Here is a 27893-nt window from a genome sequence, read left to right as displayed (position 1 = left end):
GTCTCACATACACACAGCTACCTCTCAGTACCTTACAGATTTATACTATTTTAAAGAGGTTCCCTCTGACTCACACACACACATATAGCCCCTCTCCAGTACCTTATATGGGCATATTAAATAGGTTCCCTCTGCCTCACATACACACAGCTACCTCCCAATACCTTATAAATTTATAATAGTATAAAGAGATTCCCTCTAACACACACACATATAGCCCCTCTCCAGTACCTTATGTAAAGATATAAAATATTATAGAGATGTTTCTCCTGCTTCACACATATAATACCCTCCCCAGTACCTTCTACATGAGCATATTAAAGAGGTTCCCTCTGACTCACATACACATAGCTACCTCCCAATACCTTACAGATGTAAAATATTATAAAGAGGTTCCCTCTGAAACACACACATATAGCCCCTCTCTAGTACCTTATATAAAGATATATAATATTATAGAGAGGCTTCTCCTGCCTCAAACATATAATCCCCTCCCCAGTACCTTATATGTGGGCATATTAGAGAGGTTCCCTCTGCCTCACATACACACAGCTACCTCCCAGTACCTTACAGTTGTAAACTATTATAAAGAGGTTCCCTCTGCCTCACATACATGCAGCTACCTCCCAGTACCTTACAGATTTATAATATTATAAAGAGGTTCCCTCTGACTCACATACACACAGCTACCACCCAGTACCTTACAGTTGTATAATATTATAAAGAGGTTCCCTCTGCCTCACATACATGCAGCTACCTCCCAGTACCTTACAATTGTATAATATTATAAAGAGGTTCCCTCTGCCTCACATACATGCAGCTACCTCCCAGTACCTTACAGATTTATAATATTATAAAGAGGTTCCCTCTAACACACACACATATACCCCCTCCCAAGTATCTTATATAAAGATTTTATATATATATATATATATATATATATATATATATATATATATATATATATATATATATATATATATATATATATATATATTATAGAGAGGCTTCTACTGCCTCACACATATAATCCCCTCCCCAGTACCTTCTACATGGGCATATTAGAGAGGCTCTCTCTGACTCACATACACACAGCTATCTCCCAGTACCTTATAGATTAATAATATTATAAATAGGTTCCCTTTGAATCACACACATTTAGTGAACTCATCAGCCCAGTACCTTTTATACAGATATAAAATTGAGTGGTTCCCTAAGACTCGCACATATACACAAATGTATTATATTATATGGAGGTTATCTCTGACTCACAAACACAACCCCTTCCCAGTACTGTAAATAAAGATATATAATATTATAGAGGTTCCCTCTACCTCACACACACAGCCCCATCCCTAGTACCTTATATACAGATATTTAATATTATAAAGAGTTTCCCTCAGACTCTCTAACACACAGCTACCTCCCCAGTGCCTTATATACACACACATATGTAATATATGATAATATAAATGTTCCATTTTACTCACAAACACAACTCCCTCCCCAGCAACGTATATAAAGAGGTTACCTCTGCCTCATACACTCAGCCCCCTCCCCAATACCTTATATAAAGATATATAATATTATAGATAGTTTCCCTCTGTATCACACATAGCCCCCTCTATAGTGCCTGGATATATATTATGAGAGGTTACCTCTAACTCACTCATACACAGCTCCATCCCTCTGACTCACTCACACACAGCTCTACCTTCAGTACTTTATGTGGGATGTAGTAAAAGGAATGACGAGGGTGAATGGCAAAATGGAATGCCCATAAACTTTAATGGGATGTAAAGTTAAAAGTGCTATAGCAACAAAGCCATACAACATATCAAATAGATATTTACAAGTACAGTAGCATATTCTGAAAGTGAGCATATGAGGGATTATAGCTGTTTTCTATGGAATGACAAGGGTGAATGACAAAATGGAAGGTCCATAGACTTTAATGGGATGCAAAGTTAGAAGTGCTATAGCAACAAAACCAGGAGAGATATCAAGAAGATATTTACCAGATATATTCCCTGTGTGCCGTAGCATATTCTGAAGTGAGATTATATGGAATTGCAGTTGCTTTCTATGGAATTACACTATTAACCTTACATCCCATTTTGGCATTCACCCTTGTCATTCCATAGAAATCAGCAATAATCCCACATAATCTCAGTTTCAGAATATGCTACTGTATCTAGGGAACATATCTGGTAAATATCTACTTGATATGTCTCATAGTTTTATTGCTATGGCACTTTAAACTTTACATCTCATTAGGGTGACCAGACATCCCTGATTTTAGGGAACATTCCCCGGATTGAGGAGACTGTCCCCGGAAATGTCCCAGTTTCCTGTTGAACTGTCCACGGCTCCTGTTGTATTGCAGCCAAGCGCTGGAAGGAAGTGATCGTCTTGATAACGTCACTTTGTCCCAGCGTATGGCAGGCAGCGCACAGGTCATGAGGGAAGAGCTTGTGTATGTGTGTATATGTATGCTTGTGTGTGTATGTGCATGTGTGTATATGTATGCTTGTGTGTGTGCGTGTGTGTATGTATGTGTGTACAGGGAGTGCAGAATTATTAGGCAAATGAGTATTTTGACCACATCATCCTCTTTATGCATGTTGTCTTACTCCAAGCTGTATAGGCTCGAAAGCCTACTACCAATTAAGCATATTAGGTGATGTGCATCTCTGTAATGAGAAGGGGTGTGGTCTAATGACATCAACACCCTATATCAGGTGTGCATAATTATTAGGCAACTTCCTTTCCTTTGGCAAAATGGGTCAAAAGAAGGACTTGACAGGCTCAGAAAAGTCAAAAATAGTGAGATATCTTGCAGAGGGATGCAGCACTCTTAAAATTGCAAAGCTTCTGAAGCGTGATCATCGAACAATCAAGCGTTTCATTCAAAATAGTCAACAGGGTCGCAAGAAGCGTGTGGAAAAACCAAGGCGCAAAATAACTGCCCATGAACTGAGAAAAGTCAAGCGTGCAGCTGCCAAGATGCCACTTGCCACCAGTTTGGCCATATTTCAGTGCTGCAACATCACTGGAGTGCCCAAAAGCACAAGGTGTGCAATACTCAGAGACATGGCCAAGGTAAGAAAGGCTGAAAGACGACCACCACTGAACAAGACACACAAGCTGAAATGTCAAGCAGGGACCTAGTTTGATACTATAGGTTGATATCTTTTAATTAAGACATGTGCAAAGCAAATTTGGAAATAAGTATTAATAAATTGTTTAAACACTTATATACATGTCTTTATATCTAGATAGGTGCTGCAGACGGGCATGGTCACACAGGCAGAAAGTTGCTGAAGAAAGAAGATAGCTGAATAAGAATATCTGAAAGAATACACCACGAAATTTAAAGAAAACAAATAAATACTTTTAGCGCGGCCTGAAGATCTGTGAAGAAGTGTTGGGATTAGCGTAGCTCACCAGCGTATATACTATGTCCGGTTCTTTCTCGTCCCTTCTATAAAAACATACGGGAGAGAGGAGGAGAGAAATAACGACCGCTGGACACGGACGAGAAGAGGGAACAGAGATCCTGTGGATAACGAACAAGAGGACCTGCACCTGCCTGGGGGAGACGCTTCAAGCCTCAACTGCATCACATCACCCACCAGGTCACATGATACAGGGGCCGTCAAAATGGAAGAAAAAAACTAAATTTGTCAGAAAAAAATCTACTGTTTATTTGAAATTCAGAGTAGGGGTCTGTGTGGGTGTCTTTGTCTAAGTTTGTGTGTTTCTTTGCGTATCTGCTAGAGTGTCTATATGTGAATCCTTATGTGTAAGTGTGTGTATGTTTCAGTGTATGAGTGTGTCTGTGTGTTTCTGTCTTTGTGTGTTACTACCTTTATAACATTTCCAAGTTTGACTACACTTAAGAATAAAGTGCATATACGTTTTAGTCACTTGGTCAAAAATTGCACATGTCAATGCTCAATGGCTAAATCAGGGGCCCCAAAATTTCTAGTGGCGGCCCTGCATGTGTGTATATGTATGTGAGTATGTGTGTATATATATATGCTTGTGTGTATGTATGTGTATATATATATATATATATATATATATATATATATATATATATATATATATATATATATATATATATATATATATACATACATACAGGTGGCCCTCGTTTTACAACGGTTCAATTTACACCGTTTCAGAATAACAACCTTTTTTTCCAGTCATGTGACTGCTATTGAAAAGCATTGAGAAGCAGTGCATTTATTAAAATAGCCAGTAGGTGGAGCTGTCCACTTGTGTTACAGCAAAGCCAAGCAAGCTGAAATTAATCAGTTTAACCAGACCTGAGCTATCGAGCAGATTTCAAAGGAACAAGATCTTCCTGTCTATAAATCAGTCCAGATTGGAATGCATAGAAAGAACTGTTTGCAGAAAAATGCAAGTGAAGTCTGTGTTGTGTGATTATTTTATTAGGTTTATAATGCTGTTTAGCATCATAAGTCTTCATTTCAAAGCTTTAAAAATAATGTATTAGGTGTTACTTATGACAATTTTGAGAGGGGCCTGGAACCTATCTCCCTCACTTCCCATTGACTTACATTATAAACTGGGTTTCAATTTACAACGGTTTCGATTTACAACCATTCCTTCTGGAACCTAACCCCGGCGTAAACTGAGGGCTACCTGTATATAGTATATATATATATATATGCTTGAATATTTATGCTTGTTTGCGTATGTGTATATATGTATGCTTGTGTTTGTGTCTATATATGTATGCTTGTGTGTGTGTGTGTATATATATATATATATATATATATATGTATGCTTGTATGTGTGTATATGTATGCTTGTGTGTGTGTCTAAATATGTATGTTTGTGTGTGTGTCTATATGCATGTGTGTATAAATATGTATGCTTGTGTGTGTGTATATGTATGCTTGTGTGTGTATGTGTATATATGTATACTTGTGTGTGTGTCTAAATATGTATGCTTGTGTGTGTCTATATGTATGTGTGTATAAATATGTGTGTGTGTGTGTGATAGAAAATGTGAGAAATAACACACACATATATATATATATATATATATATATATATTACAATCACTCCATAAACCCATACCAAATACACTGCATATGTAATTTGAGGAAAATATGCTAATAAATTTTTTTTGACCATATGATATGCAGATATATAATTTTATAGAGGTTTCATCTGTGATCTGTCTCACGCAAACACAGACCACTCTCTAGTACCTTATATATATATATACATAGTATTATAGAGAGGTTCTCTCTGCTTCACATACCCAGTCCCCTCTCCATTAGCTTCTTACATATATAAAATATTATATAACGTTTCCCATTGCCTCACACACACAGTACTATGTACCTTATATAAAAATATATAATATTATAGAGAGGTTCCCATTCTCTCACATACACAGACCCCTCCATAATACCTTATATACAGATATATAATATTATAGAGATATTCCCATTGCCTCACACATACACACTTCTACCAACTTCCCAGTGCATAATACACAGATAAATAATATTATAAAGATGTTTCTTCTGCCTCACACACACACTCCTTTCAGTACCTTATCATCGAGTAGCAGCTAGATCCCCTGCAGCTAAAGGACTGGTAAACTCACAGAAGTCACGTGACTGCAGTGACATCATCAGTCCTTTAGCCGGACTGGATCTAGCCGCTATCAGGTAATAGATGTGATTTAAGAAAGCGTGACAATTAACGTTAGCCGCCTTAGAGGTGAGCTGTGGGTGTGGAGAGAGGGGGCAATGTGCAGACAGAAGGGAGCTAGAGTGTGAGATAGAGGGGGCCGCGAGTCTACAGTGGCTGGGGTGTGAGTGAGGGTGGCTTAGAGTCTACAGAGGCTGGGTGTGAGATAGAGGGGGCTTATAGTCTACAGGGACTGGTTTGTGGGACAGAGCACAGAGAGGGATTGCGAGTCTACATTGACTGAGGTGTGAGAACGGCATCTGTACAGTGGTTGCTTGGGTGTAAGACAGAGGGGACTGATGGTTTGTACAGGGGCTGGAGTGTGAGACAGGGGTGCTGAGGTTCTGCAGTCTAGGGTTTTGCCATACCTTAAAATACAGAACACTTATAAGTTACACATGCTGCAGGGTGTGCAGGTAGGAATATGAATAGTGTGCCCAGAAACACAATACATGTTCCTCCCTGCACACCCTGCAGCATGTGTAACTCATAAGTGTCCAGGAAAACATGGCTGAGGTGGCAACCCAAGTCTGCACAGGGACTGGGGTGTAAGACAGAGGGGACTGACTTCTGAAACAGAGGGGGCTGAGAGTCTGTACAGGGGTTTAGAATTGGGGCAGAGGAGGATTGTGAACCAGTACAGGACTTGGGTGTGTGTGTGAGAGAGGGGCTGAGAATCTGTGAATGAGTGTAGGGTTGCCACCTCGGCCATGTTTTCCTGGACACTTATGAGTTACACAAGCTGCAGGGTGTGCAGGGAGGAACCTGTATTGTGTTTCTGGACAGCACTATTCCTATTCCTCCCTGCACACCCTGCAGGAACGGTGTAAAAGCCGGAACAGGCCTTTTATGTAGGAAATTGATTTAAAATATAATGGGATGTGTTAGAGACTCTTGAGAACAATTTTAGGAACAAGAATATTTGTGATATAATAATTAATTAACCCTTTAACTACCAAAATAGTGTCCGGAACCAAACATAACAGCCCGGAACAGCACCTTCCCAGAAAACCAGATACACCAAATTCACAAGTCACATGTGACTAAATGTAATATGTGTAATCAGCCACAAACCATCCACAGAAACCACATTATATTATCTGTTCCGGCCTTTAATACACTTTTTTATAAAAAGTGACGGAACGGCACCTTCCCAACAAAATATACAGACCAAATTCACTAGCCACGCATAACTAGATGTGATAAGTGTAATCAACCACAAACCATCCACAGAAACCACGTTCCAATACCCGTTCCGGACTGTAAAATGCTTTTTCATGAAAAGTGACGGAACGGCACCTTACCAGCAAACAAGATACACCAAATTCACCAGTCACACATGACTAGATGTTATAAGTGTAATCAGCCACAAACCATCCACAGAAACCACATTATGATATCTGTTCCGGCCTTTAATACACTTTTTTTTATAAAAAGTGACGGAACGGCACCTTCCCACCAAAATATACAGACCAAATTCACCAGCCACACATAACTAGATGTGATAAGTGTAATCAACCACAAACCATCCACAGAAACCACGTTCCAATACCCGTTCCGGCCTGTAAAATGCTTTTTCATGAAAAGTGACGGAACGGCACCTTTCCAGCAAACCAGATACACCAAATTCACCAGTCACACATGACTAAATGTTATAAGTGTAATCAGCCACAAACCATCCACAGAAACCACATTATGATATCTGTTCCGGCCTTTAATACACTTTTTTTTATAAAAAGTGATGGAACGGCACCTTCCCAGCAAAATATACAGACCAAATTCACCAGCCACACATAACTAGATGTGATAAGTGTAATCAACCACAAACCATCCACGGAAACCACGTTCCAATACCCGTTCTGGCCTGTAAAACACTTTTTCATGAAAAGTGACAGAACAGCACTTTACCAGCAAACCAGATACACCAAATTCACCAGTCACACATAACTAAATGTTATAAGTGTAATCAGCCACAAACCATCCACAGAAACCACAACATTATGATATCTGTTTCGGCCTTTAATGCACTTTTGATAGAAAAGTGATGGAACAGCACCTTCCCAGCAAAATATACAAACCAAATTCACCAGCCACACATAACTAGATGTGATAAGTGTAATCAACCACAAACCATCCACAGAAACCACGTTCCAATACCCGTTCTGGCCTGTAAAATGCTTTTTCATGAAAAGTGAAGGAACAGCACCTTACCAGAAAACCAGATACACCAAATTCACCAGTCACAAATCACTAAATGTTATAAGTGTAATCAGCCACAAACCATCCACTGAAACCACATTATGATCTCTGTTCCGGCCTTTAATACACTTTTTTTTATAAAAAGTGACGGAACGGCACCTTCCCAGCAAAATATACAGATCAAATTCACCAGTCACACATAACTAGATGTGATAAGTGTAATCAACCACAAACCATCCACAGAAACCACGTTCCAATACCCGTTCCGACCTGTAAAACGCTTTTTCATGAAAAGTGACGGAACGGCACTTTACCAGCAAACCAGATACACCAAATTCACCAGTCACACATAACTAAATGTTATAAGTGTAATCAGCCACAAACCATCCACAGAAACCACATTATGATATCTGTTCCGGCCTTTAATACACTTTTTTTTATAAAAAGTGACGGAACGGCACCTTCCCAGCAAAATATACAGACCAAATTCACCAGCCACACATAACTAGATGTGATAAGTGTAATCAACCACAAACCATCCACAGAAACCACGTTCCAATACCCGTTCCGGCCTGTAAAACGCTTTTTCATGAAAAGTGACGGAACAGCACTTTACCAGCAAACCAGATACACCAAATTCACCAGTCACACATAACTAAATGTTATAAGTGTAATCAGCCACAAACCATCCACAGAAATCACATTATGATATCTGTTCCGGCCTTTAATGCACTTTTTTATAAAAAGCGACGGAACGGCACCTTCCCAGCAAAATATACAGACCAAATTCACCAGCCACACATAACTAGATGTGATAAGTGTAATCAACCACAAACCATCCACAGAAACCACGTTCCAATAGCCTTTCCGGCCTGTAAAATGCTTTATCATGAAAAGTGACGGAACAGCACTTTACCAGCAAACCAGATACACCAAATTCACCAGTCACACATAACTAAATGTTATAAGTGTAATCAGCCACAAACCATCCACAGAAACCACATTATGATCTCTGTTCCGGCCTATAATACAATTTTTTATAAAAAGTAATGGAACGGCACCTTCCCAGCAAAATATACAGACCAAATTCACCAGCCACACATAACTAGAAGTGATAGGTGTAATCAACCACAAACCATCCACAGAAACCACGTTCCAACATCTAGTTATGTGTGGCTGGTGAATTTGGTGTGTATATGTTGCTAGGAAGGTGCCGTTCCATCACTTTTTATAAAAAAAGTGTATTAAAGTACGGAACAGATATCATAATGTGGTTTCTGAGGATGGTTTGTGGCTGATTACACTTATAACATTTAGTTATGTGTAACTGGTGAATTTGGTGTATCTGGTTTGCTGGTAAGGTGCCGTTCCATCACTTCTCATGAAAAAGCGTTTTACAGGCCGGAACAGGTATTGGAACGTGGTTTCTGTGGATGGTTTGTGGTTGATTACACTTACCACATCTAGTTATGTGTGGCTGGTCAATTTGGTCTCTATATTTTGCTGGGTAGGTGCCGTTCCATCACTTTTTATAATGAAGTATATTAAAGGCCGGAACAGATATCATAATGTGGTTTCTGTGGATGGTTTGTGGCTGATTACACTTATATCATTTAGTTATGTGTGACTGATGAATTTGGTGTATCTGGTTTGCTGGTAAGGCGCTGTTCCGTCATTTTTCATGAAAAAGCGTTTTACAGTCCGGAACGGGTTTCTGTGGATGGTTTGTGGTTGATTACACTTATCACATCTAGTTATGTGTGGCTAGTGAATTTGGTCTGTATATTTTGCTGGGAAGGTGCCGTTCCGTCACTTTTTATAAAAAAAAGTGTATTAAAGGCTGGAACAGATATTATAATGTGGTTTCTGTGGATGGTTTGTGGCTGATTACACTTATCACATCTAGTTATGTGTGGCTGGTGAATTTGGTCTGTATATTTTGCTGGAAAGGTGCCGTTCCGTCACTTTTTATAAAAAATTGTATTATAGGCCGGAACAGAGATCATAATGTGGTTTCTGTGGATGGTTTGTGGCTGATTACACTTATAACATTTAGTTATGTGTAATTGGTGAATTTGGTGTATCTGGTTTGCTGGTAAGGTGCCGTTCCATCACTTTTCATTATAAAGCATTTTACAGGCCGGAACAGATATTGGAACGTGGTTTCTGTGGATGGTTTGTGGTTGATTACACTTACCACATCTAGTTATTTGTGGCTGGTGAATTTGGTCTGTATATTTTGTTGGGTAGGTGCCGTTCCGTCACTTTTTATAAAAAAGTGTATTAAAGGCCGGAACAGATATCATAATGTGGTTTCTGTGGATGGTCTGTGGCTGATTACACTTATAACATTTAGTCATGTGTGACTGGTGAATTTGGTGTATCTGGTTTGCTGGTGAGTTGCTGTTCCGTCACTTTTCATGAAAAAGCATTTTACAGGCCGGAACAGATATTGGAACGTGGTTTCTGTGGATGGTTTGTAGTTGATTACACTTATCACATCTAGTTATGTGTAGCTGGTGAATTTGGTGTATCTGGTTTGCTGGTGAGGTGCCGTTCCATCACTTCTCATGAAAAAGCGTTTTACAGGTCGGAACGGCTATTGGAACGTGGTTTCTGTGGATGGTTTGTGGTTGATTACACTTTCCACATCTAGTTATGTGTGGCTGGTGAATTTGGTCTGTATATTTTGCTGGGTAGGTGCCGTTCCATCACTTTTTATAATAAAGTGTATTAAAGGCCGGAACAGATATCATAATGTGGTTTCTGTGGATGGTTTGTGGCTGATAACCCTTATAACATTTACTCATGTGTGACTGGTGAATTTGGTGTATCTGGTTTGCTGGTAAGGTGCTGTTCCGTCACTTTTCATGAAAAAGTGTTTTACAGGCTGGAACGGGTATTGGAACGTGGTTTCTGTGGATGGTTTGTGGTTGATTACACTTATCACATCTAGTTATGTGTGGCTGGTGAATTTGGTCTGTATATTTTGCTGGAAAGGTGCCGTTCCGTCACTTTTTATAAAAAAGTGTATTATAGGCCGGAACAGATATCATAATGTGGTTTCTGTGGGTGGTTTGTGGCTGATTACACTTATAACATTTAGTCATGTGTGACTGGTGAATTTGGTGTATCTGGTTTTCTGGGAAGGTGCTGTTCCCGGCTGTTTGGTTCCGGACACTATTCTGGTAGTTAAAGGGTTAATTAATTATTATATCACAAATATTCTTGTTCCTAAAATTGTTCTCAAGAGTCTCTAATACATCCCATTATATTTTAAATCAATTTCCTTCATAAAAGGCCTGTTCCGGCCTGTTCCGTTCCGTTCCGGCTTTTACACCGTTCCGACCCTGCAGCATGTGTAACTTATAAGTGTTCTGTATTTTAAGGGACGGGTGGCAACCCTACTGGGGTGTGTGAGACAGAGGGGGCTGAGAATCTATACAGGGACTGGGATGTGAGGAGGGCTGAGTGTCTGTACAGGGGCTGGATTGTGAGACAGAGGAGAGAGTTGAAAGTCTGTATCTGTACAGGGGCTAGAGTATGAGAAATAGGGGGCTAAGAACCTATACAGGCGCTTAGGTGTGAGGCAGAGGGGGACTGAGAACCATTAAATGGACTGGTGTGTGTGTGTGAGAGAGAGAGGTCTGTGAGTCTCTACAGGAGCAGAGGTGTGAAAGGGGCTGAGAGATGTACAGGGGCTGGTTTGTGAGATAGAGGGGGACAGAGTTTGTACAGGGGCTGGGGTGTGAGATAGAGGGGGGCTGAGAGTCTATACAGGGGCTGGGGTGTGATGTGGAGAGGGGCTGAGAGTCTGTACAGGGACTCGAGTGTAAGACAGAGGAGGGCTGAGAGTCTCTACAGGGGCTGTGGTGAGAGAGAGAAGGCTGAGAGTCTATAGAGAGGCTGAGAACTTGTACAGGGGCGTAGGTGTGAGACAGAGGAGGATTGAGAACCAGTACAGGACTGGGTGTGTAAGAGAGAGGGTCTGAGAATCTGTACAGTGGCTGGGATGTGAGACAGATGGGGGTTGAAAGTCTATTCAGGGGCTGGGGTGTGAGGGGGGCTGAGGGTCTGTACAAGGGCTGGAGTGTGAGACAGAGGGGACAGAGTCTGTACAGGGGCTGGGATGTTAGACAAATGGGGTCTGAGAGTCTATACAGGGGCTGGGGTGTAAGGGGGGCTTAGGGTCTGTACAAGGGCTGGAGTGTGAGACATAGGAGGGCTGAGATCTTGTACAGGGGCTTAGGTGTGAGGCAGAGGAGGGCTGCGGACCAATACAGGACTGGGATGTGAGAAAGAGAGGGGCCAAGTACCTGTTCAGGGGCTGAGTTGTGAGACAGAGGGGGTTAAGAGCCTGTACAAGGGATGGAGTGTGAGACAGAGGGGTGCTGAGAGACAAACAATGCAAAGTATTCCTGACTTGACTTGAGAGAGGTCTGAGTCTGTACAGGGACTCAGGTGTGAGGGGGTTGATATTCTGTACAGGGGCTGGGGTGTGAGGGGGCTGATATTCTGTACAGGGGCTGCAGTGTAAGGGGGCTGATATTCTGTACAGGGGCTGCAGTATGAGGGTGCTGATATTCTGTACAGGGGCTGCAGTGTGAGGGGGCTGATATTCTGTACAGGGGCTGCAGTGTGAGGGGGCTGAGTGTCTGTACAGGGGCTGGGGTGTAAGGGGGCTGATATTCTATACAAGGGCTGCTGTGTGAAGGGGCTGAGTGTCTGTACAGGGACTGGGTTGTGAGACAGAGAGGGGCTGAGAGTCTGTACAGGGGCAGACGTGAAACAGAGGGGGGCTGAGAGTCTGTACAGGGGCAGACTTGGGAAACAAGGGGGCTGAGAGTCTGTACAGGGACTGGGGTGTGAGACAGAGGGGGTCTGAGAGTCTGTACAGGGACTGGGGGGTGAGAGTCTGTACAGGGACCAGGATGTGAGAAAGAGGGGGCTAAGAGTCTGTACAGGGACTGGGGTGTGAGACAGAGGGGGCTGAGAGTCTGTATAGGGACTGGGGTGTGAGGGGGCTGATACAATGAGCAAGCTGAATTTGCGGGAGTGAGGACTTGATGAAGTACAGTCTGTGTGTTAGGGTGATGGGTACAAGTCTGACCTGTTTATAATAATTGTATATTTATCAATTGTATATGTGATGGGGTCACAGGAAGTCAGTCTGCATGGTTGTCCCACACAGGATGTGACATAACTGGGAAAAAATATGTTTCTTATTGCTATGACTCTGAGATATTATTATTACTGTTGCTATAATAGACTATTTATGACTTAAGACAGGTGAAAAGTGAAGGGTGACATTAAGTCATTTAACTAAATATGAAGAGGAAACCACATCCCAGAGTAATGCAATATATATAATTATATCAAGCACAGCTGTTCAGAGGGTAGTAGGTATAAGGACCAGGCTTACAGCACATGTAGTAGGGCAAATACTTACTTGGTGCACAGTATTTGTTGTGTCCTCACTTTAGCAGCCTCATATCATTTGTAATTTTATCCTATGATCAAGGTAATATTTGGGTTATACGATTTGGGGCAGATTCCGGTTTGAGCATAAAAAGCAGATGAAGAACTGAGGGGCAGCAGGACAGAGCTACCAGTTTGGGATAATCCCATAAATTACAGGATAACTGGTAACCAGGGAGCTTTGGCACTTAGTATTTTACATTTGTTTCCTGATTTATCAGATAACTCTGCATATTCCTGTATGCAGTCACCTTCTCATGATGCTAATATTAAATAAATGTGTCACCCCATAACGTTTGACAAACCTGCTATATAGAGATTGACACATTTTATTACTTTATATGTTAACTGCTGAACATGCAGCTGGTCACATATGTAGTATTAGATTGTGTATAAGTGAAATAAACATGTTTAATATCACATAATCATCTCTTTACCATTATAAAAATACAGGAATAGCTCTGATTATTTCTGATCTCTCACGCTGCTGTCTTTCTTTCTTCTTGCAGATGTCACATTTATAGCATCTGACTCAGTCACTGAGAAAAAACAAGATGAACAAATACAGGAAGCAGATAGCAGAACAGTTCCTGAGTCAGGCCCTGGGCATCATCTGCCTGCTGACCGGAGAGGTAAGAGCTTCTGGGTAATGTCATGTGACACTGGTCCTATTTACTGTGCTGCTTCTGATACATCAGACCTATTATACTAACCCTAACTTCAGCTCACCCAGACTGTCTCACTAACCCTAAATTCATCTCTACCAGACCATCTCACTAACCCTAACTTCATCTCACCCAGACCATCTCACTAACCCTAAATTCATCTCTACCAGACCATCTCACTAGCCCTAACCTCATCTCACCCAGACCATCTCACTAACCCTAAATTAATCTCTCCCAGGCCTTCTCACTAACCCTAACTTCACCCCATTGAGACCATCTCACTAACTCCAACTTAAGCTCATCCAGACCATCTCACCAAGACCATCTCGCTAACCCTACCTTCATCTCACCCAGAGCATCTCACTAACCCTAACTTCATCTCACCCAGACCATCTCACTAACCCTAACTTCAGCTCACCCAGACCATTTCACTAACCCTAACTTTATCTCACCCATACCATTTCACTAACCCTAACTTCAACTCACCCAGACCATTTCACTAACCCTAACTTCATCTCACCTAGACCATCTCACTAACCCTATCTTCATCTCACCCAGACCATCTCACTAACCCTAACTTCAGCTCACCCAGACCATTTCACTAACCCTAACTTTATCTCACCCATACCATTTCACTAACCCTAACTTCAACTCACCCAGACCATTTCACTAACCCTAACTTCATCTCACCTAGACCATCTCACTAACCCTATCTTCATCTCATCCAGACCATCTCACTAACCCTAACTTCAGCTCACCCAGAGCATCTCACAAACCCTAACTTCAGCTTACCCAGACCACCTGACAAACCCTAACTTCAGCTTAACCAGACCATTTCACTATCACTAACTTAAAGGATCACTCAATGCAGTAGAATTGCATAATTAATAAGTGCATAATAAAAAGACAAAGCAATAACCCCTACTCTGAATTTCAAATAAACAGTAGATTTTTTTCTGACAAATTTAGTTTTTTCTTCCATTTTGACGGCCCCTGTATCATGTGACAGACATCAGCCAATCAGAGACTAGTATATGTATACCCTGTGAACTTGTGCACATGCTCAGTAGGATCTTGTTTCCCAGAAAGTGTATATAAAAAGATTGTGCAAAATTTTATTATGGAAATAAATTGGAAAGGGTCTTAACCCCTTAATGACCACAGCACTTTTCCATTTTCTGTCTGTTTGGGACCAAGGCTATTTTTACATTTTTGCGGTGTTTGTGTTTAGCTGTAATTTTCCTCTTACTCATTTACTGTACCCACACATATTATATACCATTTTTCTCGCCATTAAATGGACTTTCAAAATCTACCATTGTTTTCATCATATCTTATAATTTGCTATAAAAAAAAATACAAAATATGATGAAAAAATGGAAAAAAACACACTTTTTCTAACTTTAACCCCCAAAATATGTTACACATCTACAACCACCAAAAAACACCCATGCTAAATAGTTTCTAAATTTTGTCCTGAGTTTAGAAATACCCAATGTTTACATGTTCTTTGATTTTTTTGCAAGTTATAAGGCAATAAATACAAGTAGCACTTTGCTATTTCCAAACCACTTTTTTTCAAAATTAGCGTTAGTTACATTGGGACACTGATATCTTTCAGGAATCCCTGAATATCAATTGACATGTATATATATTTATTTATAAGACATCCCAAAGTATTGATCTAGACCCATTTTGGCATATTTCATGCCACCATTTCACCGCCAAATGCGATCAAATAAAAAAAATTGTTCACTTTTTCACAAATTTTTTCACAAACTTTAGGTTTCTCACTGAAATTATTTACAAACAACTTGTGCAATTATTGCACAAATGGTTTTAAATGCTTCTCTGGGATCCCCTTTCTTTAGAAATAGCAGACATGTATGGCTTTGGCGTTGCTTTTTGGTAATTAGAAGGCTGCTAAATGCCACTGCGCACCACATGTGTATTATGCCCAGCAGAGAATGGGTTAATTAGGGAGTATGTAGGGAGCTTCTAGGGTTAATTTTAGCTGTAGTATAGTGTAGTAGACAACCCCAAGTATTGATCTAGGCCCATTTTGGTATATTTCATGCCATCATTTCACCGCCAAAGGCGATCAAATGAAAAAAAAACGTTAAATTTTTCACAATTTTAGGTTTCTCACTGAAATTATTTACAAACAGCTTGTGCAATTATGGCACAAATGGTTGTAAATGCTTCTCTGGGATCCCCTTTCTTTAGAAATAGCAGACATGTATGGCTTTGGCGTTGCTTTTTGGTAATTAGAAGGCCGCTAAATGCTGCTGCGCACCACACGTGTATTATGCCCAGCAGTGAAGGGGTTAATTAGGTAGTTTGTAGGGAGTTTGCAGGGTTAATTTTAGCTTTAGTGTAGAGATCAGCCTCCCATCTGACACATCACACCTCCTGATCCCTCCCAAACAGCTCCCTTCCCTCCCCCACCCCACAATTGTCCCCGCCATCTTAAGTACTGGCAGAAAGTCTGCCAGTACTAAAATAAAAGGCATCTTTGAATATTTAAAAAAAAAAAAAAGAGCATATGTACATATGCTGCTATGTAGGATCCCCTCTTAGCCCCCAACCTCCCAGATCCCCCCTAAAACAGCTCTCTAACCCCCCCTCTGCCTTATTGGGGGCCATCTTGGGTACTGGCAGCTGTCTGCCAGTACCCAGTTTGCATCAAAAAAAGTGTTTTATTATTTTATTTTTATTTTTTTCTGTAGTGTAGCTTCCCCCCCACAGACTAACATCCCACCAGCCATACCGATCTAGCTAAATTAAAAATAATATCCCCCTTTTTCCCCACTTCAAATTCAAATATTTCTGTAGTGCAGCGGTTCCCACCCGCTCCCTCCCCGTGCACGCACCCGCCCCCCCCCGTGCACGTGCGCGCATCCGTGCGCGCCCCCGGGCATCCCCGATCCCGCCCACCTCCGCATCATCCAGGGCCATCGATGGCCGCCACCCGCCTCCCACACCGGCGCTCCCACCCACCAATGAACTTAGCCGTTAAAGTCCGGTGCAGAGAGGGCCACAGAGTGGCTCTCTCTACATCGGATGGCTAAAAATGGTTATTGCAGGATGCCTCAATATCGAGGCATCACTGCAATAACCGGAAAGCAGCTGGAAGCGAGTAGGATCGCTTCCAGCTGCTTTCCACACCGAGGACGTGCAGGGTACGTCCTCAGGCGTTAACTGCCTTTTTTTTGAGGACGTACCCTGCACGTCCTCGGTCGTTAAGGGGTTAAAGGGACACTGAACCCAAATTTTTTTCTTTTGTGATTCAGATAGAGCATGCAATTTTAAGCAACTTTCTAATTTAATGCTATTAACTTTTCTTCATTCTTTTTGTATCTTTATTTGAAAAAGAAAGCATCTAAGCTTTTTTTTTTGTTCAGGCCTCTGGACAGCACTTCTTTATTGGTGGATGAATTTATCCACCAATCAGCAAGAACAACCCAGATTGTTCACCAAAAATGGGCGGGAATCTAAACTTACATTCTTGCATTTCAAATAAAGATACCAAGAGAATGAAGAAAATTTGATAATAGGAGTAAATTAGAAAGTTGCTTAACCCCTTAAGGACACATGTCGTACAGGGTACGTCGCACACAATCTGGTCTTTAAAGACCAGCGACGTACCCTGTACAACATTAGGGGTTTAAAGCGTCTGGAAGCGATCCTGATCGCTTCCAGCCACTTTCCGGTTATTGCAGTGATGCCTCGATATCGAGGCATCCTGCAATAACACCCCTTGGCCATCCGATGCAGAGAGAGCCACTCTGTGGCCCTCTCTGCACCGGACATCGATGGCCGGTATCGTTGGTGAATGGGAGCTGCAGTTGGAGGCGGGTGGGCGGCCATCGATGTGAGCTATGACGTGGAGGGGGGCGGGATCGTGGGCGAGATAGCAGGGCACGCACACGTGCACAGGGGCGGGCGTGTGCACAGGGTGGAAGCAGGTGGGAACGGCTACACTACAGAAAATGTTTTTAATAAAAGTGGGGTAAAATTTATTTTTAAAAAAAGCATTTAAGGGATCTGGGAGGGGGGGGGGGGGAGTTGGTCTTGGGGTGGGAGGGAAGCTACACTACAGAAAAAAATGAATAAAATAAAAAAACACATTTTTTTTAGTAAACTGGGTACTGGCAGACAGCTGCCAGTACCCAAGATGGCTACCAATAAGGTAGAGGGTGAGGGTTAGAGAGCTGTTTGGGGGGGATCAGGGAGGTTGGAGCCTAAGGGGGGATCCTACACATCAGCATATGTAAATATGCTATTTTTTCATTTTTTTAAAAAAATACCTTTTATTTTAGTACTGGCAGACTTTCTGCCAGTACTTAAGATGGCGGGGACAATTGTGGGGTGGGGGAGGGAAGAGAGCTGTTTGGGAGGGATCAGGGGGTGTGATGTGTCAGATGGGAGGCGAATGTCTACATTAAAGCTAAAATTAACCCTGAAGCTCCCTACAAGCTACCTAATTAACCCCTTCACTGCTAGACATAATACACGTGTGATGCACAGCGGTATTTAGCGGTGGCATGAAATATACCAAGATGGGCCTAGATCAATACTTGGGGTTGTCTACTACTCTACACTAAGGCTAAAATTAACCCTAGAAGCTCCCTACATGCTCCCTAATTAACCCCTTCACTGCTGGGCATAATACACGTGTGGTGCGCAGTCGCATTTAGTGGCCTTCTAATTACCAAAAAGCAACGCCAAAGCCATATATGTCTGCTATTTCTGAACAAATGGGATCCCAGAGAAGCTTTCACAACCATTTGTGCCATAATTGCATAAGCTGTTTGTAAATAATTTCAGTGAGAAACCTAAAATTGTGAAAAATTTAACATTTTTTTTTCATTTGATCGCATTTGGCGGTGAAATGGTGGCATGAAATATACCAAGATGGGCCTAGATCAATACTTGGGGTTGTCTACTACTCTACACTAAGGCTAAAATTAACCCTAGAAGCTCCCTACATGCTCCCTAATTAACCCCTTCACTGCTGGGCATAATACACGTGTGGTGCGCAGTCGCATTTAGTGGCCTTCTAATTACCGAAAAGCAACGCCAAAGCCATATATGTCTGCTATTTCTGAACAAAGGGGATCCCAGAGAAGCGTTTACAACAATTTATTCCATAATTGCACAAGTTGTTTGCAAATAATTTCAGTGAGAAACCTAAAGTTTGTGAAAAAATTTGGGAAAAAGTGAACAATTTTTTTTTTATTTGATCTCATTTGGCGGTGAAATGGTGGCATGAAATATACCAAAATGGGACTAGATCAATACTTTGGGATGTCTTCTAAAAAAATGTATACATGTCAAGGGATATTCATGGATTCCTGAAAGATATCAGTGTCCCAATGTAACTAGCGCTAATATTGAACAAAAGTGGTTTGGAAATAGCAAAGTGCTACTTGTATTTATTGCCCTATAACTTGCAAAAAAAGCATAGAACATGTAAACATTGGGTATTTCTAAACTCAGGACAAAATTTAGAAACTATTTAGCATGGGTGTTTTTTGGTGGTTGTAGATGTGCAACAGATTTTGGGGGTCAAAGTTAGAAAAAGTGTGTTTTGTTTCCATTTTTTACCTCATATCTTATAAAAAAATTTTTTATAGTATACTAGAAGATATGATGAAAATAATGGTGTCTTTAGAAAGTCCATTTAATGGCGAGAAAAACGGTTTATAATATGTGTGGGTAAAGCAAATGAGTAAGAGGAAAATTACAGCTAAACACAAACACCGCAGAAATGTAAAAATAGCCCTGGTCCTTAAGGGAAAGAAATTGAAAAATGGCCTTGTCCTTAAGGGGTTAAAATTTCATGCTCTATCTGAATCACGAAATAAAACATTTGGGTTCAGTGTCCCTTTAAAACTGCATGCTCTATGTTAATCTTAAAGGTTATTATTGTTATTGTTTAAAAAGATATTTATTCTCTTTATTACCCATTCACCAGTTTTGCATAACCATCACTGTTATACTAATATACTTTTTGCATTATGATTACCTGTATCTAAGCCTCTGCAGACTGTCCCTTATCTCAGTGCTTTTCACAAACTTGCATTTTCGCCAACTAGTGCTGGTTCCTGCATTACTCCACAGAAGTGAGAACAATATTATCTATATGGTACACATAGACTTTTTTGCTGTGTAAAACTAATAAAAAGCACTGAGATAAGAGGCGACCTGCAGGGGCTTAGAAACAGGCAGATATTTAGAGGTTTAGTGGTTATAAAATATATAAATACAGGTATACCCCGTTCATACAGCGGGTTAGGGACTGGAGCCCCGCTGTAAAGTGATATTTTCACTTGCCAGCGTGTTTAAAAACTTGAAAACCTGTTTGAACTAACATATATTAGGCTATATAGTGCTATATTTAGTTTAACACTAGCACAGTATTCAATAAATACTGTACCTGTAAAATAATGACAATTACTGTAGTAAAATTTGCCAGACTATAACACTGAGATACAGATCGCACTGTGATTCTGTAAACAGAATGAACTGCGCATAACAAAATGGTGCCAGTCACTTTTCTTGCAATCTCACGAAGATTACAGCACTGTTTCAAAATCTTGGAGGTTGAAATCCATCTCCACAAAAGCGCTGTATTAGCGAAGCACTGTAAAGTGAAGCGCTGTGAAGTGAGGTATACCTGTATAACATTATTGGTTACGCACATCTGGGGAATGGGTAGTAAAGGCGTTATCTATCTTTTTAAATAATTTTAAAAAATCAAGTAGACTGCCCCCTTTAAGCTCACTCACCTGCACAACCCTCCAACACAAATCCTCCCCCAGTACCCAGGGCCCCCTGCACATCTGCTGCAAAAAAAAATACTAATCCTAACACCCAAGACCCCTCCCACCATAAAGAAAAATCCCAAGCATACAAAGTCCTACTACATGACCTCTATTGCTAAAACTCCCTACAGAACTTAAAGGCCCCCAACTACAAAAAGCCTTAATACCCAAGGGACCCCAGCACCGAAGGAACCTCCTATCAATCAAGCGCTCAACTCCCCCCCCCCCCATCACACCCTCTCAAATGTTCCAGCGATGTCTATATTCCCGAGCTCATATCCTCAGTCTTTAGCAGTTTTTATCCATAGAGGTCGCACAAAATTTATCCACTATATTTTATTTATTTATGTTTTATGATGATCAAGGGAAGTAAACAAGAGCTTGTTAGTCCAGGCAAATGGAGTCTGATGATTTATCTCATACGTATTATAGGAATACACCATTGTGAAGAAGAGGCCCTCGCACAGCAGCGTTCAACAGCTGAGTGGAGAGGTGAGTACTGCTGGGGAATGTGACAAGATACACAGTGACTCACTTTACTAACCCATCTGACCCTGTGTGCTACCTTCTGTCTGTGTCTGTATGTTCTCAGTAATATTATCCTGTCAGTAAAAGTGTGTGACAGAACCAGTCCCTGTGTCAGCGCTGAATGAGTTGTGTGTGTTTCAGGTGCCTATAAAGTGGGATGATGTTGCTGTGTATTTCTCTATGGAGGAGTGGGAGTATATAGAGGGACACAAGGAGCTTTACAAGGACGTCATGATGGAGACTCACCAAGTACTAAGGACTATGGAGATCCCAGGAAATGAGAGCTCAGGTAACACTGTGGAGTAATAAATATCTCATACACTACTGACGTGACTGACACAGAGCAAATCTACAGTGAATCCGTCATGTGTGATCTAACGAGCTGTCTGATTATAAACTAGTTTTATACCCAACAAAAATAATAAAAACACAGTTAAAGGGTAAAGCGAGATTTATGTTAAAGCAATTATATATTTATATATGTAAATATTTTAAACGTAAAAAGTAACAGATGCTTTGTTTTTGTTCTTAATTGATTACATTTGAATATATATATATATATTATATATATATATATATATATATATATATATTATAAAGAAATGGTTTGGGATGTGTAGTAAATACTGGAAGTATAAACTAGACTGGAGGCACTAAATAGTTGCTCTGTGTATAAAGGGTGGAGCTGCTGGAGTTAGCCTAAAAAGTGTGCAGGAATTACCCTCTAAAATCTACACACAGGATAAAGGTATGTCTGGAAGAGTTGGTAAACTACACAGCGCTGACCCCTAACTTGTATAGATGAACTGGTGATTAGGAATAAAAATAATAATAATAATATGGCACCCCAACAGAGTATTATTTTGCACGGTGGTGCACACTTATAACTCTATAAAATGCAATTCACACAAAACATAATCCGTACTCCAAGTATTAAGTAACCAGGTATACAATGTAGCATACAGTGAATGTGCATTAAGTATACAAATGTAACTGTGTTAGTGTCAATACAAGTTACTAATGAGTATTTAGCACTTGCGCAGAGTGCTGCGGTTTTTAAGAAGACAATCTAGTTGTACGAACGATATAGTATAAACTCTCTATGTATAGTATCTATAACAATAGCTAACACAAAATTTCATGTAGCGTATAGAAAAAGTAATGGTGTATAGAACCTAATACTACAAATCTCGTCTGTGGACAAAATGTAGCAACACCCAATTGTATTGATTAACGATCGAAATGTTTAAGGTGAATAGTCCTTGTAGAGACAAAATGGTATTTAAATATATAAGTACAGTTTTCTAAAAATAAAATAAAAAAAAATTAATGATAGTAGAAATATTAGGTAGTGGAGGTATATGTCCGTATTAAAAATAAACAGTTCGAAGAATTTTCCGTGTGTATAATTGCAGCAGGGAGACTTAACGTTCCATATCCAATTACTGTCTCACAGTCTACTTACATTCCAGACCCTCAATCGTATGAGGTAAGGAGTGGGTGATGTGATGCAGTTGAGGCTTGAAGCGTCTCCCCCAGGCAGGTGCAGGTCCTCTTGTTCGTTATCCACAGGATCTCTGTTCCCTCTGCTCGTCCGTATCCAGCGGTCGTTATTTCTCTCCTCCTCTCTCCCGTATGTTTTTATAGAAGGGACGAGAAAGAACCGCACATAGTGTGACTATAGCACGCTGGTGAGCTACGCTAATCCCAACACTTCTTCACAGATCTTCAGGCCGCGCTAAAAGTATTTATTTGTTTTCTTTAAATTTCGTGGTGTATTCATTCAGATATTCTTATTCAGCTATCTTCTTTCTTCAGCAACTTTCTGCCTGTGTGACCATGCCCGTCTGCAGCACCTATTCACAAGAGTATTGCAAGTTGCTGAAGAAAGAAGATAGCTGAATAAGAATATCTGAATGAATACACCACGAAATTTAAAGAAAACAAATAAATAGAATAGAAAACCGTACTTATATATTTAAATACCATTTTGTCTATACACGGACTATTCACCTTAAACATTTCGATCGGTAATGAATACAATTGGGTGTTGCTACATTTTGTCCGCAGAAAAGATTTGTAGTATTAGGTTCTATACACCATTACTTTTTCTATACGCTACATGAAATTTTGTGTTAGCTATTGTTATAGATACTATACATATCGAGAGTTTATATCATTAGTACAACTAGATTGTCTTCTTAAAAACCGCAGCACTCTGCGCAAGTGCTAAATACTCATTAGTAACTTGTATTGACACTAACACAGTTACATTTGTATACTTAGTGCACATTCACTGTATGCTACATTTTATACCCGTTTCCTTAATACTTGGAGTACGGATTATGTTTTGTGTGAATTGCATTTTATAGAGCTATAAGTGTGCACCACCGTGCAAAATAATACTCTGTTGGGGTGCCATATTATTATTATTTTTATTCCTAATCACCAGTTCATCTATACAAGTTAGGGGTCAGTGCTGTGTAGTTTACCAACTCTTCCAGATATATATATATATATATATATATATATATATATATATATATACACATACATACTGTGTGTATATGTGTGTATGTATATATGTATATATATATATATATATATATATTAGATGCAGTAAAAATTCTTTCATATCCATTTAATAAAATAAACTGATTTTATTCTCTGTTAGAACTAACAGGTCACAGTGATGAAAATCTAGACACAGGAACACATAGAGACCTTGTACAGAATATTCAACGAGTGGAGACCCCATCAGACGTCTCTGCAGGTAACAGATCTATGGCAGAAGCTACTAGTAATGTTTTCAAATACTGATGTGTTGTGTAATATTACTGAATAATCAGTTTGTGTGAGATAACTGCACTTTAAAGGGACAGTCTACACCAGAATTGTTATTGTTTAAAAAGATAGATAATCCCTTTATTTCCCATATCCCAGTTTTGCATAACCAACACAGTTATATTATTTGTTTTACCTCTGTGATTACCTTGTATCTAAGCCTCTGCAGACTGCCCCCTTATCTCAGTGCTTTTGAAAGACATGCAGTTCAGCCAATCAGTGCAGACTCCTAAATAACTCCACGGGAGTGAGCACAATGTTATCTATATGACACACACATGAACTAGTACTGTCTAACTGTGAAAAACTTTCAAAATGCTCTGAGCTAAGAGGCGGTTTTCAACGGTTTAGAAATCAGTTTGAGCCTAGCTAGGTTTAACTTTTCAAAAATACCACCAAGGGAACAAAGCAAATTTAACGATAAGTCAATTAGAAAGTTGTTTAACATTGAATGCCCTATATGAATCATTAAAGTTTAATTTTGACTAGACGGTCCCTTTAATCCATTTAACCAAAAAACTTATTTTATTCTTTATTAGAACTAACAGGTCACAGTGTCATAGACACAGGAGCACAAGGAGGACTTGTACAGAATATTCAGCCATCAGATGTCTCTGCAGGTGAGTGATCTATGGTATAAGCTTCACAGTTAGAAAACTCATATTCTAAAATGTTTTCCCCTTATGTTAATGATGAGCCTCAGTACAGACAGATTGTAATAATAAAATCTATTTGGTTCACACCCCTACCTTGTCTTTTCTTCTCTCTCACCCTCTGCTTCATGTGAATACCACACACACATGCCCTCTCTCACCCTCTGCTTCATGTTAATATACTTTATAACCTCAGTTTACCTGTTTCTAAGCCCCTGCAGGCCATCTCTTATCTCTGTGCCTTTTATTAGCATTTTACAGCCATACAGTGCTAGATCATGTGTGTCATATAGATAGCATTGTTATATTAATATACTTTATAACCTCAGTTAAGCTGTTTCTAAGCCCCTGCAGACCACCTCTTATCTTGGTGCCTTTTATTAGCTTTTTACAGCCATTCAGTGCTAGTTCATGTGTGTCATATAGATAACATTGTTATATTAATTTACTTTATAACCTCAGTTTACCTGTTTCTAAGCCCCTGCAGGCCATCTCTTATCTCGGTGCCTTTTATTAGCCTTTTACATCCATACAGTGCTAGTTCATGTGTGTCATATGGATAACATTGTTATATTAATATACTTTATAACCTCAGTTTACCTGTTTCTAAGCCCCTGCAGGCCATCTCTTATCTCAGTGCCTTTTATTAGCCTTTTACAGCCATACAGTGCTAGTTCATGTGTGTCATATGGATAACATTGTTATATTAATATACTTTATAACCTCAGTTTACCTGTTTCTAAGCGCCTCTTATCTCTGTGCCTTTTATTAGCTTTTTACAGCCATACAGTGCTAGTTCATGTGTCATATGGATAACATTGTTATATTAATATACTTTATAACCTTAATTTACCTGTTTCTAAGCCCCTGCAGACCATATCTTATCTCAGTGCCATTTATTAGCCTTTTACAGCCATACAGTGCTAGTTCATGTGTGTCATATGGATAACATTGTTATATTAATATACTTTATATCCTCAGTTTACCTGTTTCTAAGCCCCTGCAGACCATCTCTTATCTCTGTGCCTTTTATTAGCCTTTTACAGCCATACAGTGCTAGTTCATGTGTGTCATATGGATAACATTGTTATATTAATATACTTTATAACCTCAGTTTACCTGTTACTAAGCCCCTGCAGGCCATCTCTTATCTCAGTGCCTTTTATTAGCCTTTTACAGCCATACAGTGCTAGTTCATGTGTGTCATATGGATAACATTGTTATATTAATATACTTTATAACCTCAGTTTACCTGTTTCTAAGCCCCTCTTATCTCTGTGCCTTTTACAGCCATACAGTGCTAGTTCATGTGTCATATGGATAACATTGTTATATTAATATACTTTATAACCTCAGTTTACCTGTTTCTGAGCCCCTGCAGGCCATCTCTTATCTTGGTGCCTTTTATTAGCTTTTTACAGCCATACTGTGCTAGTTCATGTGTGCCATATGGATAACATTGTTATATTAATATACTTTATAACCTCAGTTTATCTGTTTCTAAGCCCCTGCAGGCCATCTCTTATCTCGGTGCCTTTTATTAGCCTTTTACAGCCATACAGTGCTAGTTCATGTGTATCATATGGATAACATTGTTATATTAATATACTTTATAACCCCTGTTTACCTGTTTCTAAGCCCCTGCAGGCCATCTCTTATCTCGGTGCCTTTTATTAGCCTTTTACAGCCATACAGTGCTAGTTCATGTGAGTCATATAGATAACATTGTGCTCACTCCCGTGTAGAATGATAATAATTCTGCAGGAACAACACTAATTGGTTGAAATGCAAGATTGTGAAATAAACTGAGATACGGGGGCCACCTACATAGGCTTAGATACAAGGTGATCACAGAGGTAAAAAGTGTATTAGTATAACAGTGTTTGTTATGCAAAACCGTAGAATGGGTAATAAAGGCATTGTCTATCTTTTTAAACAATAACACTTTTCATGTACACTGTCCCTTTAAGTGTATAGCAATTAAGTACCCATTACTGTGTTAAACATTAGTTGCTTTTGGGGTGAAATGAAATATTGTCTGCAATAAATGTTCTGACAGATGATATTAATACTGATGTAGACGTTAAAACAGAAGATCTGAGTGTAACGTGTCAGCTGGAAGCTCCAATGCAGGAAATGTGTGACAGTGACAATGCAGGTAAGTGCACGTGTGTAACAGTGAAGGTAAGTGCACGTGTGTGACAGTGAAGGTAAGTGCACGTGTGTGACAGTGAAGGTAAGTGCACGTGTGTGACAGTGAAGGTAAGTGCACGTGTGTGATAGTGAAGGTAAGTGCACGTGTGTGACAATGAAGGTAAGTGCACGTGTGTGACGTGTCTTCTGTTAACGGGGTATTGCCTGTTTTTATAGCTTATTGTCTGTAAGTGCTGTACATTATATCACCAGTCAGGGTGTCACCTCACTCACACACTGAGTGTCACAATATAGCCTGATACTCACTGCCTAGTGTTTAGTTATCCTGATCACATGACACCCAAGCCCTATACAGCTGCTGTCATTTATATCTGCCAGAGTATAATCATTACTGTTGTCATCTGATCAGCTGCAGATACATCAGTAGCACTTTGTAGGAGCATAAAATAAACCCCACAGCACTATATGATCTGCTCATCTGTATGTCCTGTCTGTATATTGTGAGTTAAAGGGGCATTGTACTTAAACCTTCTATAATACATGTGAAAGACCAGCAGAGGAACAGGTTTGTAATATTTATTTTTACATGGAAAATGTTAAAGGGACATTGTACTCTGCCAGCAAGACACAACATTAAAATAATAATAATATTCAGGTTTGTGCGCCAGTAGGGTTTGTCCCCCACTTTTTTTTTTTGCTCTATTGACTTCTATGGAGGAATAGGTTATCACACACACACACAATATCCTGATTTCAGCTTTTTATGCTCTTCGGGTTAGCGCGGAAGCGAAAACGGTTTACTT

General features: G+C 40.0%; 1 protein-coding gene across 4 annotated transcripts in view; it reads left to right on the top strand.

The window, feature by feature from the left end:
• The first annotated feature begins 5681 nt into the window (after positions 1-5681).
• LOC128657088 (zinc finger protein 436-like) overlaps positions 5682-27893 on the top strand; it is a 119967-nt gene continuing 97755 nt past the window's right edge. The window contains exons 1-7 of one of the 4 annotated variants that reach the window (XM_053711328.1): positions 5682-5717; positions 13926-14048; positions 21344-21403; positions 21581-21728; positions 24123-24212; positions 24823-24903; positions 26996-27094. In XM_053711328.1, coding sequence (XP_053567303.1) covers positions 13971-14048; positions 21344-21403; positions 21581-21728; positions 24123-24212; positions 24823-24903; positions 26996-27094 — 556 coding nt within the window. In that variant the 5' untranslated portion in view covers positions 5682-5717; positions 13926-13970. The other 3 variants (XM_053711329.1, XM_053711326.1, XM_053711327.1) reach the window with 3 other exon arrangements.

Source organism: Bombina bombina, chromosome 4 (genome assembly GCF_027579735.1).
Source record: "Bombina bombina isolate aBomBom1 chromosome 4, aBomBom1.pri, whole genome shotgun sequence".
Classification (NCBI taxonomy): Eukaryota; Metazoa; Chordata; class Amphibia; order Anura; family Bombinatoridae; genus Bombina; species Bombina bombina.
Note: the sequence above shows the minus strand (reverse complement) of the source record. Positions and strands in the feature narration are given on the sequence as shown.